The 13,686-nt window shown below is 31.2% G+C and overlaps 1 protein-coding gene across 1 annotated transcript in view; it reads left to right on the forward strand.

The window, feature by feature from the left end:
* LOC108904396 (synaptic vesicle glycoprotein 2B-like) overlaps positions 1-13,686 on the forward strand; it is a 35,092-nt gene that overhangs the window by 14,195 nt on the left and 7,211 nt on the right. The window contains exons 3-7 of the mRNA XM_018706925.1: positions 10,046-10,208; positions 12,116-12,294; positions 12,352-12,536; positions 12,716-12,906; positions 12,960-13,107. Of these exons, the coding sequence (XP_018562441.1) occupies positions 10,046-10,208; positions 12,116-12,294; positions 12,352-12,536; positions 12,716-12,906; positions 12,960-13,107 (866 nt within the window). The remainder of the gene's footprint in view (positions 1-10,045; positions 10,209-12,115; positions 12,295-12,351; positions 12,537-12,715; positions 12,907-12,959; positions 13,108-13,686) is intronic.

The following is a 13,686-nucleotide window of genomic DNA, read 5'->3' on the forward strand; positions in this document are numbered from 1 at the left end:
TAATAATAATAATAATATTTATTTAATCCCCACAGACATAATTTTACAATGTATAGGACAAGTCAAAAATACATGTGCACAAACATACACTAAACTTACAAGAACATAATTAAAAATTATACAATAATAGCAACAATAGCATGGAGTGCAACAGTTACACCGTCAAAAGATCCTTATCTAAATAATAACCATCTAAGGTATAATAACATTTACTTAATAACAGATCCTTGACTTTGCGTTTAAAATGCAACACATGTAAATTTTTAAAACAATTAGGAAGATGATTATACATCTTAATACCCGCATATGAAATAGATTGTTCGAATTTTTGAGTTTTATGCCTCGGTAATACCAATAAATTGGGATTCCTTGTTGTGTAATGATGCAGAGACGAACTATGAAGATATTTGTTCAAATTTTCTTTGATGTATAATAAAGAACGAAATATATAAATGCAGGGCAAACTCATAATTTTATTATTAATAAAAACCGGCCAGTCCCAAGAGAGGAGAGAGATTGAAAATAATTCTCATAATTTTTTTCTGCGATCTAAATAATCTAACAGTGTCGGTGGCACAACCCCACAACACTACATTATAAGTAAGCAGATTATAAACCAGGCTGTAATAAATAGTTAACAATGAAGTCACTGGCAGTGATTGTCTTAATTTTAATAACGCATAATATGACTGATTAAGCTTTTTAATTAATAAGGATATATGATCCGACCATCTTAAATTGTCATCAATATATACTCCCAAAAATCTGGTGCATTTTTTTGAAGTTATCGAATTTTTACAAACAGTAAAATTTAATGGGGCTACCGGCGTTGTGTATGAGGAGTGGAAATAAATACATTCCCTTTATCTACATCGTACATCTCAGACCTTGGATGCTTAAATTTAACGAACATTTTTCTATGTGAAAGATAATCGACAACCCACTCCAGGAAGATCCCCCGAAATCCCAAGTTGTACAGTTTGCTTTTAATAAATTTGATATTCAGACAATCAAAGGCACGTGACAGATCAAAGAAAAGTCCCGCCACCTGTTTACCTACATCTAGCTGTAAATAAATGTCATCTAATAAATTGCATGCAGCCGTCCGCGTCGACCTTCCAGCCCTAAAGCCATGTTGGCAATTACTTATAATTTTAAACTTATCCAAAAAATCTAGAATTCGATTATATCAATGGTTTTTGATATCACACTTAAAATCGTAATCGGCCTGTAATTCGCTATGTTTTCAGCGTCACCCTTCTTATAAATAGGTAAAACAGTTCCAATTTTCAAGATAGATGGAAATTTACTGCTGCTAATCGATAAATTAATTATGTACGCAATATGTTTGGCTAAGACAGAACAGCCAGATTTTAGAATTCTCCCAGAGATATTATCCAGACCTGTAGAATTTTTATTATTTAATTGTTTAATTGAGTTTTCAACTTCTTGCGGCTGAACAGGTGTAAAGAAAAAGATTAAATGAAACATATTAGAAACCGTACAAGCAGTGGGTCTAAATTTGCCGTAAAACTGGGTTAGAGTCTTCTCAGTTATATTTGCAAAGTAATTGCCAAAAGCTGAAGCCATTTTTTGTGAGTCGTGCTCCAAACTTCCTTCAATGTAGATCGATACGTTATGGAGTGGTTTATTTCTCTAAATTGGTTTTATATACTCAGAATAGAGTCAAAAGTCCCTCCATTGATAGTTAGCAGTAACTCAGATTTGAGTAAAACTCACTCATTTCTGATGCAATAGTTTCACTCGTTGTACTCATACTAAGTAATAGAATGAAAATTTCACTCAATCGGGTGTGGATATTATTGAGTAAAATTGAGTGAAATTTGAGTGAATTTTTTTCCAGTGTATATAGACTTACAACAAGCATTTAGATCAATTCCATATCATTACATGTCAGAATAACTAATCGCATTTTCACTTTGATAGTAATAATAAAATATTACGGTTATGCCTGTATTCATCTTAAAGGTATCGAGATAATTCGATTTTTTTTTTAAATTGCAAGCAAATGAAACTACATGAATAGCTACTGTTTCATATCAAATAAAATGTCAAAAATCGATGTCATAAATAAGCTAAGCCTTTGAAAACTAAGATGCCCAATTTATTGTGGCATATTAATGAAAATTTCATTGAGAAAACAGGTACTACATTTAAGTAAAAAGTTTTTTATGATTATGAATGAACGTTCGGAACCGATTAGTGAAAAAATTACGTGATGATAAAGGTGATTCATTAAAAACGCGTTTTCTTAATATCACGGAACGGCTAATCGGCAGTTTCACGTGGATATCCAAGTAAAACTTTAAATTATTAATTGCAAAATTTGTCATTAAAGTGAATTATTATTGATTATTATTGACCAATTTTTCAAAATACAGTGCCGATTATAAATATGGAAAAGTAATACCTTTTTGTGCTTAATAGATTTCTTTAGATAGAAAAAATTCATAATTACCCATTATATCCGCCACTGCGAATGAAGAAGAAACAATTTCTCCCTAAGATTGTTGCAATTAATAATCTAATGATTCCTGCAGACAATTTTGTGATATCCACAGATTCCATAAATAAAATGTACCATGCTTGCTTTTAAACTTTACTGATACCGATTAAAATAAGAAAACTGATGGCATCCTTTTAATTCAGCAAACTTGTGGCCGCTAAAGAAAAAAAAATAGGACCAGAAAAGAATTGAGATTAGCACTAATGTTCGTTTTTTTTTCTATTTTGTATAATTCAGCCGCAATCGACGGAACTTTTTATTTTCAAAATCTGTCATTAAAGTGGACTGATTGACCGATTTTTCCAAATACAGTGCAGATTATAAATATGTAAAAGTAAAACTTTTTACATTCCCTTTAAGGAAAACTAATACATTTTTACATTTATAAAAAAACTCTCAATTACCCTTTGCATCCTCACTGTAAATGAAGAAGAAAGAATTTCTCCCTTGTTGCAATTATTGATATTTGATTAGCCATACTAAAGTTATTTAAATTCATATTCATAGAAGACTTTTTTCTTAAAATGGCATTTACTACCTCCTTCCTAGTTTGGCACTATCTCAAATCTTCAACTTCTCTTCTTACTCTTATTTCTTGCTATGCGTCTGATACATTAGGTAATAATTTCACGAAATTTTAGTCGCAATAATTAAGTAGGTAATTAATATTTCTTTAGTATTTTTCAATCTACAGTGGTAGATATACAAATCATGTACACTTTCACAAGTGCTAATTGTTTCTGAATACTAATAGTTTTTGCAATTTTGACATATATCGAAAGCCGAAGTAAATACTTTTCTGTAACTAGTTTAAAGGTAAATTGATTATTTATATTTAATTTTACTTAACATCATTAATTTCCTTTTATTTTACAATAACTTCTAATTACAAAAATTTTATAAAAAATAGAAGGTTCGTTCCGATTCTTACAAGCCTCACCTTGAAATTAATGCACGATTTTATAAATTTATTCATAACATCACAGGTTCATAAAATGAAATAATTACAAATCGTGTTCTTTCAGAGTTCGTGATGAACATAAATTATTTATTATAATTATTGTGTTATAAATATCATTCTGCTTATAATCTTGGTCTGAGAAAAATATGAAATTGCTTTACTAATCCCTTAGAGAATCAGAAATTTCAAAAGTAAATGCATTATTACTCATTGCTGAACAATAGCTGCTTTCTTTTGTTTGCTAATTAAGTATTTATGTTTCACTTCCATATTTTTAAAACAATTCCAGAAACATACATATTACATTCCTTTGTCGTATAATTTTTATTGGATTTGTTACTGCACCACATTATTACGTTACCTGTGAAATTTGTTTCTACTTCCCTAAAATTTCTCTTCAATATTTAATCGCACAAATATGAAATCAGAAAGAAGAGAGTAAGTATATGACAAAATTTGTTAAAAGATATGTTTTATTAATATATTATATATATTTATTAAGAAATTTAGAAATCTGAATCTCTTAATACGAAGAAAATCTTAATAAATAAATCACATCAAAATATTCCTTAAGATTGTAGTATTTAAAGCACCAAATCCTATAAAACACACTGTAGGTTATTTCAACGAACGATAGTAGGGAGGTGATGGTTCAGATCATATAATATGGCTTAGTTTAGCTTCGTAAAGACACGATTTTAAGATTAAAGTCCATAAAAGATTATTTAAGTTATGCCGAAGTGTTTCTAAACTGTCCACAATTTTCAACGAAAAATGTTTGGCCTTGCCAAAGACTACTCTCATATGAAACACTACTAGACATGCACCCGTAATCACTTAGCACAAAGTTCGTAAACAAACAATTATTATAAAACTTGCCCTGTTCTTTGCCCATTACCGTTAAACTTACTTTAAGTGATTACAATTACGAGCATGCTAGTTCTATACAATATGTCCAAAGAACAGGTGTTGAATAGGAAAAACTTTCTTATTTTTCATTTTATCGAAAAAAGTTACTCTTGATAAAAAATGTTGCTGTCCTTAAAGTAAGATTGGAATAGAAAAATTTAACATTTCTTCTACGGGGTGTTCAAAAAATTAAAAAATCTTTAAATGCTACAAGAGAAAGGTGCATTTATTTGTGATGATGTGGAAATAAGTTACTAGGAATCGGCCTATTTTTTATTTATTTGTTATACAAATTAACAATTCACGAATTTTAAAAGTTTATTTACCTAAACACACTGCCACTATATTGAGCACATGTTTTAAACGGGAAAGTAATTCATCAAAACATCTTCTAACCTCATCTAAATATATTGAAGCAACGACATCTCTAATCGCATCCTGTAATGATGATCAATATTGGAATCTATTAGAGGGGTGCGATAAACAATTTGTTTCAGTTGACCCCATAGGAAAAATTCCATTATTGTCAAATATGGAGTCCTAGGAGGCCACTGAACTGGTCCTTGTCTCCAAATAAAAATCCAAACGTTTTGCTTCATCACCGACTTCCAACTTGTATAAAATTAATTAATTATTACAAATAGTAGACCGATTTTTTCGAAAATTGGTATTAGCCTTTTATTTTTGAACAACTTTTCCTAGTAACACATCTTCACAAATAAGTGTACTTTACTCTTGTACCATTTAAAGTTCTTTCAATTTCTTGAATACCCCGTAAAAGAAATGTAAATTTTTTCTATCCCAATCTTACTTTAAGAATTAGCAAATTTTTTTATCAAGAGTAACTTTTTTCAATAAACTGAAAAATAAGAAAATGTTTCCTATTCAACACCTTTTCTGTGGACATACTGTACATAACTATATGTTTTTTAGTTCTACGGAAAACCCCGGTCATCTTTATGTTAATGTTTTATGTATAAGGCGTCCCATTATTTGAAATAAAATACATATAAATATAAAATTAACATCTCGCGATTTACCTAAGGTTTTCACTAATCACGTAACTGCGTATACAGAGCTAGAAAATTCACATGGTCCATCTGCCTTTACATGAGAGCGACAAAGTAAAGTAAAGAAATCCGTGCGATAGACGAGGATGGCTATAGTGAAGACGTTTCATAATCTGAATAGTCACCGCAAGTGACTATTCAGATTATGAAAAGTCTTCAATGTAACCATCCTTGTCTATCGCACGGATCTCTATGACTTACTTTATCGCTCTCACGTAATGGCCGATATACCATGAGGACTTTCCGAACCTGTATAGTATAGTTTATACATTATTCTCTCAAAGTTCCATTTAGAGTCGGAATATTGTGCAATACCTTGTGGTGCATCTAGTCGTTCATAGCAACAGCGTAAAAAATAAATGTTCGCAACAGGGACTTTTAGTTCAAACCAAATTTCAGTAAGAATAGTTTGTTTTGATATAGGAAACACCAAACTAGTTAAAAGGATTTTCACCATTTATATTTTCTTCTGGGCACTTTGGTATTCTATAAAGATGTTTCGACTGGTATTTCAGAAATTAAAAGTTAGGCAATAGCATTTCAAAATTTCATGTTTAACGCTGGAACTGTCGCGGAGCAAAACGTTTTTAGTATGAATGCTTACATTGTAGAATCGTTTCTTTTTAATTCAACGTAACGATCTACAATCGTTTATAGCTCATAGGCCCACGAGTAGCTCACCGTACTTAATATTATCATACAAACAAAGAGTAAGTTCAGAATAGCGTGCTGGCGATTTTGTAATGTCTAAAATAACGAGACCAACAAATACTTCTCTTAACAACTTTGCAAAGTAAGGTTCCTAAAGTTACGTAAAATTTACAGTAACTGAAACAGTAAAAGTCGACATATTATCGCTAAACGTCCGCTTACACGAGGAAAACACTAAAATAAATTTTCCAAATTGTTGTTGCAATCTTATTTTCCTGATTGCAGGAAAACATTGTTGCTATTCATTAGCATCCTTATGTCATAATTTTTGTCACTTAACTACAGACAAGAAATAAGTTAACAATTCAGACTGTTCTGTCCCTACATAAAAAAACATTTTCTCAAACCGTTTGTATGTAACTGTATCGATTTGCTTTATATGTATTTTTAAGAAGAAATATCTGAACATACGATCAAATTAACCCCACAAACATAAATCAGTTGCTTTTCTCAAAGAAATTTAATTTAAAGATTTAGGTATATTCCTTATCCTCAGAACATTTTCAATACCTAAGTGAACTATACATACAGAGTGACTGATGCAGTTTGGTTTGTAGGCTTCTATTAGCTTTTTGACGTTTCGACAGTCATATCACTCTTCTTCAAATGAAACTCTGGAATTGAAGATTAAGTGTTCTGGCTGATATTTCTATGAGCTCTACGCGCTGGCTCCGATGCATGGGTTGTCGTTACAATTTCTACGTAGTTCTACCTCCTCATCCGGAATGAAATTATCTGGATCCTTCTGGATCTCTATTACCAATATATAGAGTCCTAGAATTTTGGTACTCTTATTCTAGCATTTTAGTTAGCTTTATTGTATGTCCTAATCTACCCTTCGCAACTGCAAATTTTTGTAGGCTGTTTTATTTTTCAAGTGATACTTGTGCTCCTTTAACCTCGTCCTGTTGTGTTTTCCCCTTTGTGCAATGTATACTTTCCTACATCTACACTGGATGTTGTATATATCAAAGCCTCGGGCTGCAATAATGGTCCAAGGCTTCTAGTTACAAAAATAGAAGGTAATATAAATAAAGTTCCCCAGAAAAATATAGGTTTTCGTATTTGTTGGGTATTTTTATAACGTCTTTTAATTAATGTGAAGTTTCCAGCATAAATATTAAACAAATATTATCGTTGAAGCTATAAGAAACAGTAAAAAATGTTTCCACAACATAATTAAAAAGAAATGGAAAAAATGAAGTTAACCTAGGAAAAAAACTTGGGTTTTATACTACAAAATCTTTCCTCCCAAGGTAATAAATTAAAAGTTAAGCCTATTTTAATTGAACATTCCTTATGTGTAAAACGTTTCAACATTAGTTATGTATATAAGATCGAATCAGACGTACAACCACTCACCTGGTATCGAGTATGCAACCAAGAGAAAATAATATCACAAGTGTTCACTTTACATCACACTGCAGTAAGACTTGAGTACTTACAAATCGATTGTCTTCATGTGCTTACGTGATTTGTAAGCAATTAAAATTTTCTTACGAATGCTGATAAAGCTACTCTTTAATTACGGGAATGTTGTTGAGTATTGTGAAATCTAAGGAGATCTCATTTAAATATTTCTATTACTTATGAATTACACCTAGAAGATTTCAAAATAAGTATGGAAAGTTTATACAGGGATGGCCAGAAGTACGGAATAAAATTCATATCTTTTGAATGAGATAATTTTTTTTAAAACGACGAAACACATTAACTGATTTTGATTTTTCCCATCTTTCAGTTATATAATAATTAATTTTTCTTCAACCCCCTAACCCCCAGCTACCCCTACTTTTTTTTTCGAATGGAAACATAAGGCATGAGGGGACTCGTTGAAAAGCTTATAGAAAACCGAATCCAGCCATACCAAATAAACAAGTTTTATTTTTTCAATAGCAAGGTTTTTAGGGTTGTATAAAACACCTACTTAACAAGTGAAATAAAATTTAATTATTTTCAGTGTTATCCTCCATGAATTTTCACAAAATAAAATAAAGAATTTGAAACTGTACCTATCACTGCTAACGCAAAAAAGATATATTTTTTATGTTTTTTTGCTTACACTTTTTTTGCTGGCACTTACTTGCCAGGCTTTCTGGTTAATTTTTCGCTTTAGTTGTAAATTGGAGTTCGAAACGTTACTATTGTGTCAAAATCAATTTATTTACTGAATTGCAATGGTATTGTCGGAAAGGCAACGCATCGAAATCTTGATATTGCTTGGATGTGGAGACAAAATAAGAAGTCAGGCTGAAGTGCGCGATTTATTTAATGCGAAATATCCCGAAAACCAAATCTCGCAAGGGACAGTTAGTAAAATATTTCACAAATTTGAGGAACACGGTACAGTACAGACTTTGCCCAAAACTGGACGGGCACGTGCTTTGAATGAAGAAAAGAAATTAGACATTGCATTAGAACTTGTTGAAAATCCTCATACTTCAACTGTTTCATTGGCCCGCAATCACGATGCTTCTCGAACTGCAATTCGAATGTTTCTGAAACAAGAGAAATACCACCCCTATAAGGTATGTCTTGTCCAAGAGCTTTTGGAAGACGATTATGATAGGCGATTACAATTTTGTGAGGAAATGATGAGACGGTGTGACGACAATAATGGTTTTCAACGAGACGTACTTTTTTCGGATGAAGCTACGTTTTATTTAAATGGAGTGGTTAACAGGCACAACTATCGCTTTTGGTCCCAGGAAAATCCACACTGGACATGCGAATCGCATACGCAGCATCCACAAAAAGTTAATGTATGGGCAGGTATCATCAACAACAGAATCTTGGGCCCATTCTTTTTTGAAGAAAATCTTACTGCCGCACGCTACCTGGATTTCCTAACATTTGACCTGATACCTGCTCTAGCTGTGATTTTCCCTCATGAAATTGATCCAGATATACCGAATGAAAGAATTTGGTTCCAACAAGATGGCGCTCCCCCACATTTTGGTATTGATGTTCGAAGATACTTAGATGAAATGTTTCCAAATCGCTGGATTGGTAGACGGGGTACAGTTGAATGGCCGCCAAGATCCCCCGACTTAACACCCCTGGATTATTTTCTTTGGGGATATTTGAAAGAAAGAGTCTACCAGGACAGACCGGATAATATTGAGAATTTAAAGAACAAGATTAGGGCGGAGATGCATAATTTACCAGCTGAAGTCATTCAGAATGCTGTGGACAGCTTTTACTATCGTCTTGGAGAATGCCAAATAGTGAATGGAGGACATTTTCAGCATTTGCGACATTGAGTTTATTTTTGTAAATTATCTAGTTGTTTCAATTTCTAAATGAAAAAAAACTTGTTATTGAAAAAATAAAACTTGTTTATTTGGTATGGCTGGATTCGGTTTTCTATAAGCTTTTCAACGAGCCCCCTCATGCCTTATGTTTCCATTTGAAAAAAAAGTAGGGGTAGCTGGGGGTTAGAGGGTTGAAGAAAAATTAATTATTATATAACCGAAAGATGGGAAAAAATCAAAATCAGTTAACGTGTTTCGGCGTTTTAAAAAAAATTAACTCATTCAAAAGATATGAATTTTATTCCGTACTTCTGGCCATCCCTGTATAAGGTGGCTCAGCATAAAAATGTTAAGAGCTTTAAAGAAATTTCACTTGATTCCCTATATGTTTAAATCAGAAGGAGGGCAGTTGATGTAGAAGAAGATGTAAATGCAGGTAGCAAGTAACCCATTGTAAAGGTTAGTCTCTCACTCCACTGCTTTGCCACTGCGCATCTTAACCTCAAGGCTAAAATGATTTTGGTTTACTTATACTCAATCCCAATAATGATTCATAAAGGGCCTTTCTTGATCTGTTTCAGTGTTTGCTACTAAGCGACTTTTTTTTTTCTAGGAATGATATCTAGTGCAGTTATATGGGGATTCCTTTGTGATACCCTAGGGAGGAGGAAACTATTACTAATAGGTTTCCTCTTGGATGCTCTCTTCTTTCTCATGGCAGCTTCTTCACAGAGCTTCACCCTACTTATGATTGCAAAATTTTTAGGAGGCTTTATGTAAGTTATTTGATATAGATAGAATTATTTTTTTTACCAATAATTACTTCAGAGTATCATATAGATTAAGAATTTTATTACCAATCTGATTAGGTGGCAAACAGTGGCATGATTGTTCTTTGATATGGATGTATTGCCACCTCTGCTCTCAATACAATAAACTTATTTTTGCCTACCATTATATTGAATACTGAAAAAAAGATATATTTGAACTAAAACTTTTTTTGTCTAAAGAATCACTGGGTCGCATACCACGGACACTAATATTAATTTGATTTGACCTTTGTCTCTGGGATTATTTGATTATTCAGCCAATCTATTTATTCTATTTGATACATCAACCTTTGAAAAAGTCATGTAATTTAGTTGATTTATTAATTAAATTACTTATAACAATACGCCAAATTGGATGTTCAAATTCAAAATTTAAATTAGCTGTATTACAAATTTTTTTTGTTTAAAACAATATTCACTTGTTATAAATAACTTGATTTAATTCAATTACAAACTATAAATAGTTTTTGTAACAAACAAGTATACTCCTTTTAGTTAAAAAATCTGAGGTATTCATTCAAAATATTTATTATTCGGTAGAAAACAATTAAAAAAAAAGATAGTATTAGATTTAAGTTGCATAAATATTTTCAGATAATTTCTTAAAGTCAAAAATTTCGTTTTCTCTGTGAATAAGTACATATATTTTTTAAGAAACATTAAAGACATTATATCCAATTTGTATGATTCTCATTATAAACATTTTAAAATTTTTATGAGCAAAAGTAGAACAAAAGGCAAAAACCGAATTTCTTCCCGTTATCAAATTCTGTATCTATATAAATTTTGCACTCCAAATTCGACTTTTTACAAATCAATTGCGTGCGTTCGGAAAGGGAAATGGAAATTCAGCCTTCTGTAAATGAAATTTAACCTTTTTCCAAGTCAAATTCACCACTGAGCATTAAGAGAAATTTCAACTGGATTTAACGCAACCCCTGTGCAGCAGCCAATCAAACGTTTCATATCTTAGCAATCAAACTCGATTTAGTTAAATTGTAGTTAAATTTAAATTGATAAAGGAGCCTGTAAAACAAGGCTTAGATATTTAACAAAAAATATACAGGGAGTTCCGGAATTGAGTGGAAGAAATTTAGAAGGCGACAGAACATAAAAAAATAAACCAATCTCTTCCTATGTATCATGCACCTACCGTCTTTTGTTTTTCATATACCAAGTGTCAAAAACAATTTATTATAAACAAATTTTAGCCATTCCCCAAAAACAATTCATTGCATGAAATTTGGTACAGATAAGTTTTGAGGGAGCTAAAAGTATCTGAAAAGTTATAATTTATAATAATTATTATTTATAAAATTTCATTTCAGACAAAAAGTAACTCCTATTACAATCGTTAAAAATCAAGCTTCTATTCCCTTAAGTACCCGGAAACAAATGGGCTAGACTTCAAAGGTAGCTTCCTTGAATGAAAGTAAACCAATTTAGATCAAGTAACCTTGGTACAATTTTACTTCCTTAAAAAGTTACAGACCTTGATTTTTTGTTAAATTTTGAGCGCTTTTTTATTGACTTTACCTTATACCTTTTTGTGAATGATAAAATGTTTTAAATAATTCAGATGTACTGCAAAAAACCTAACCAAAAAAAGTTATGTCATAAAATGTTACCAAAAAAAATATTTAATAAATGAAGTAATATTAACTAGGTACATTGATCTGCCAAGTTTTAGTGCACCTCCTAATTTTTCTAATGCATTCAGGAAATACGTTGGAATTGACAAGTTGTTGAAATTAGGGCGGAAAACTTGTAAAATGATTTCACGTAGACATATGTATTTTAGACACTATTTTATTTTTCGCTTCAAATCTTTACTTTTTACACATATTTTTCAGCATAAACGGTCCGTTTGCAGCTTTAACCTCTTACTTGTCCGAATTCCATAACGCTCATCACAGAGCACGAGTTCAAATGGTTTTAGGAACAATATTCAGCTTTGGAAACTTGGCGCTACCCTTACTGGCATTAGGCGTCTTGCCAATTGATATAAACGTTAAGATGGGAGAATATTTCGGTAAGTTAAATTTATCGTTTTTATTGCAATTTTATTAATATTTGATACATTTTTCAGTATTTCATTCCTGGAACTTATACCTTCTAATATGCTCTCTACCAGCCTTAATTAGTGGTATTGCCTTTATATTTTTACCAGAAAGTCCCAAATTCTTAATGACTATGGGACGGAATGAAAAAGCCCTTCAGGTATTTAGGAAAGTGTATAGAATGAACACCGGTAAACCAGAAAGTACATTTCCTGTAAGTACAAAACATTTCAAAACTTAACATTATTTTTAGAATTACTCAAATAATTTATAGTTGTACCATTATGGAAATGTTTTTGAAGTAAATGAAAATAGTGTCTTCAGCTATGAAAAAGAAATATTGTATGGAATAATTAAGAAAACAGACAAATTAATGAGATGTTTTATTTGTAGGTTAAGGAGCTAGTTGATGAAACAAAGGTAACCAAAGAAAACTCCAACAAACGTGGAGGACACGTTACTGCAAATAGAACAAAAGTACAAGCAATGAGAGAAGGCTGGCAACAAATTAAGCCCCTATTTTTTCCTCCACATGTCGCTAAATTTATTTTAGTTTTTACGATACAATGTTTAATAATGATGAGGTAAGTCTTTTCCAGTTTTTATAAACATTATAAAGTACACATGCATTTTTCAGTTTGAACACTCTACGTTTATGGTTACCCCAGATTTTTCAAGCAATTAATGACTATCAGTATTATAATAACGAAACCGCTAGTCTGTGTGTCATGATGGAAGTTTTTCAACCGAAAAACATGAGTATAAATGCAACGGAGTGCGTTGTGGTGCGTATTGTTCTCATACCTTCAATTTAAACTAAACAAATACTATGCAAATACATTTTATAAACTTATAATCAAAATCATCAAACTAAAAAAAATATCGTAGTAAATGGTCGAACATAACATGTAACTATATTTAATTATAGTTGGATCCGTGAGTACTGTGTAAATTGATGTAATTGATGTAATTAATTAAAGTCCATTAAATATGTGATAATTGATATCTATTAAAATACTGTTTCCACGGTAATTTGAGATCTGAGACTAATATACAGTTACCATATTATCACAGAAAATTTGTTATATTTGATACTATTCTTTTAATGAAATACGATAATCAAATAATTTGCAGTTGAATTTAAATAATTATGCTAAAGTAACTAAGATTAATACACTAGAAAATTACAATAAATCACTTCTTTAAAAAATTATTTGATTAAGAAAATGCCAGATTATTTAATTTGCAATTAAGGATATAACTCTTATAGGATGTAACTAACAGAAAATGTTACTATTTCTTTTTTATACAAGCTGTCTTATAAAAAACGCCTCAACCTGTAACTCTGTTAATAATTGTTCTAT

The sequence above is a fragment of the Anoplophora glabripennis genome, unplaced genomic scaffold, assembly GCF_000390285.2.
Source record: "Anoplophora glabripennis isolate ALB-LARVAE unplaced genomic scaffold, Agla_2.0 scaffold115, whole genome shotgun sequence".
Taxonomy (NCBI): domain Eukaryota; kingdom Metazoa; phylum Arthropoda; class Insecta; order Coleoptera; family Cerambycidae; genus Anoplophora; species Anoplophora glabripennis.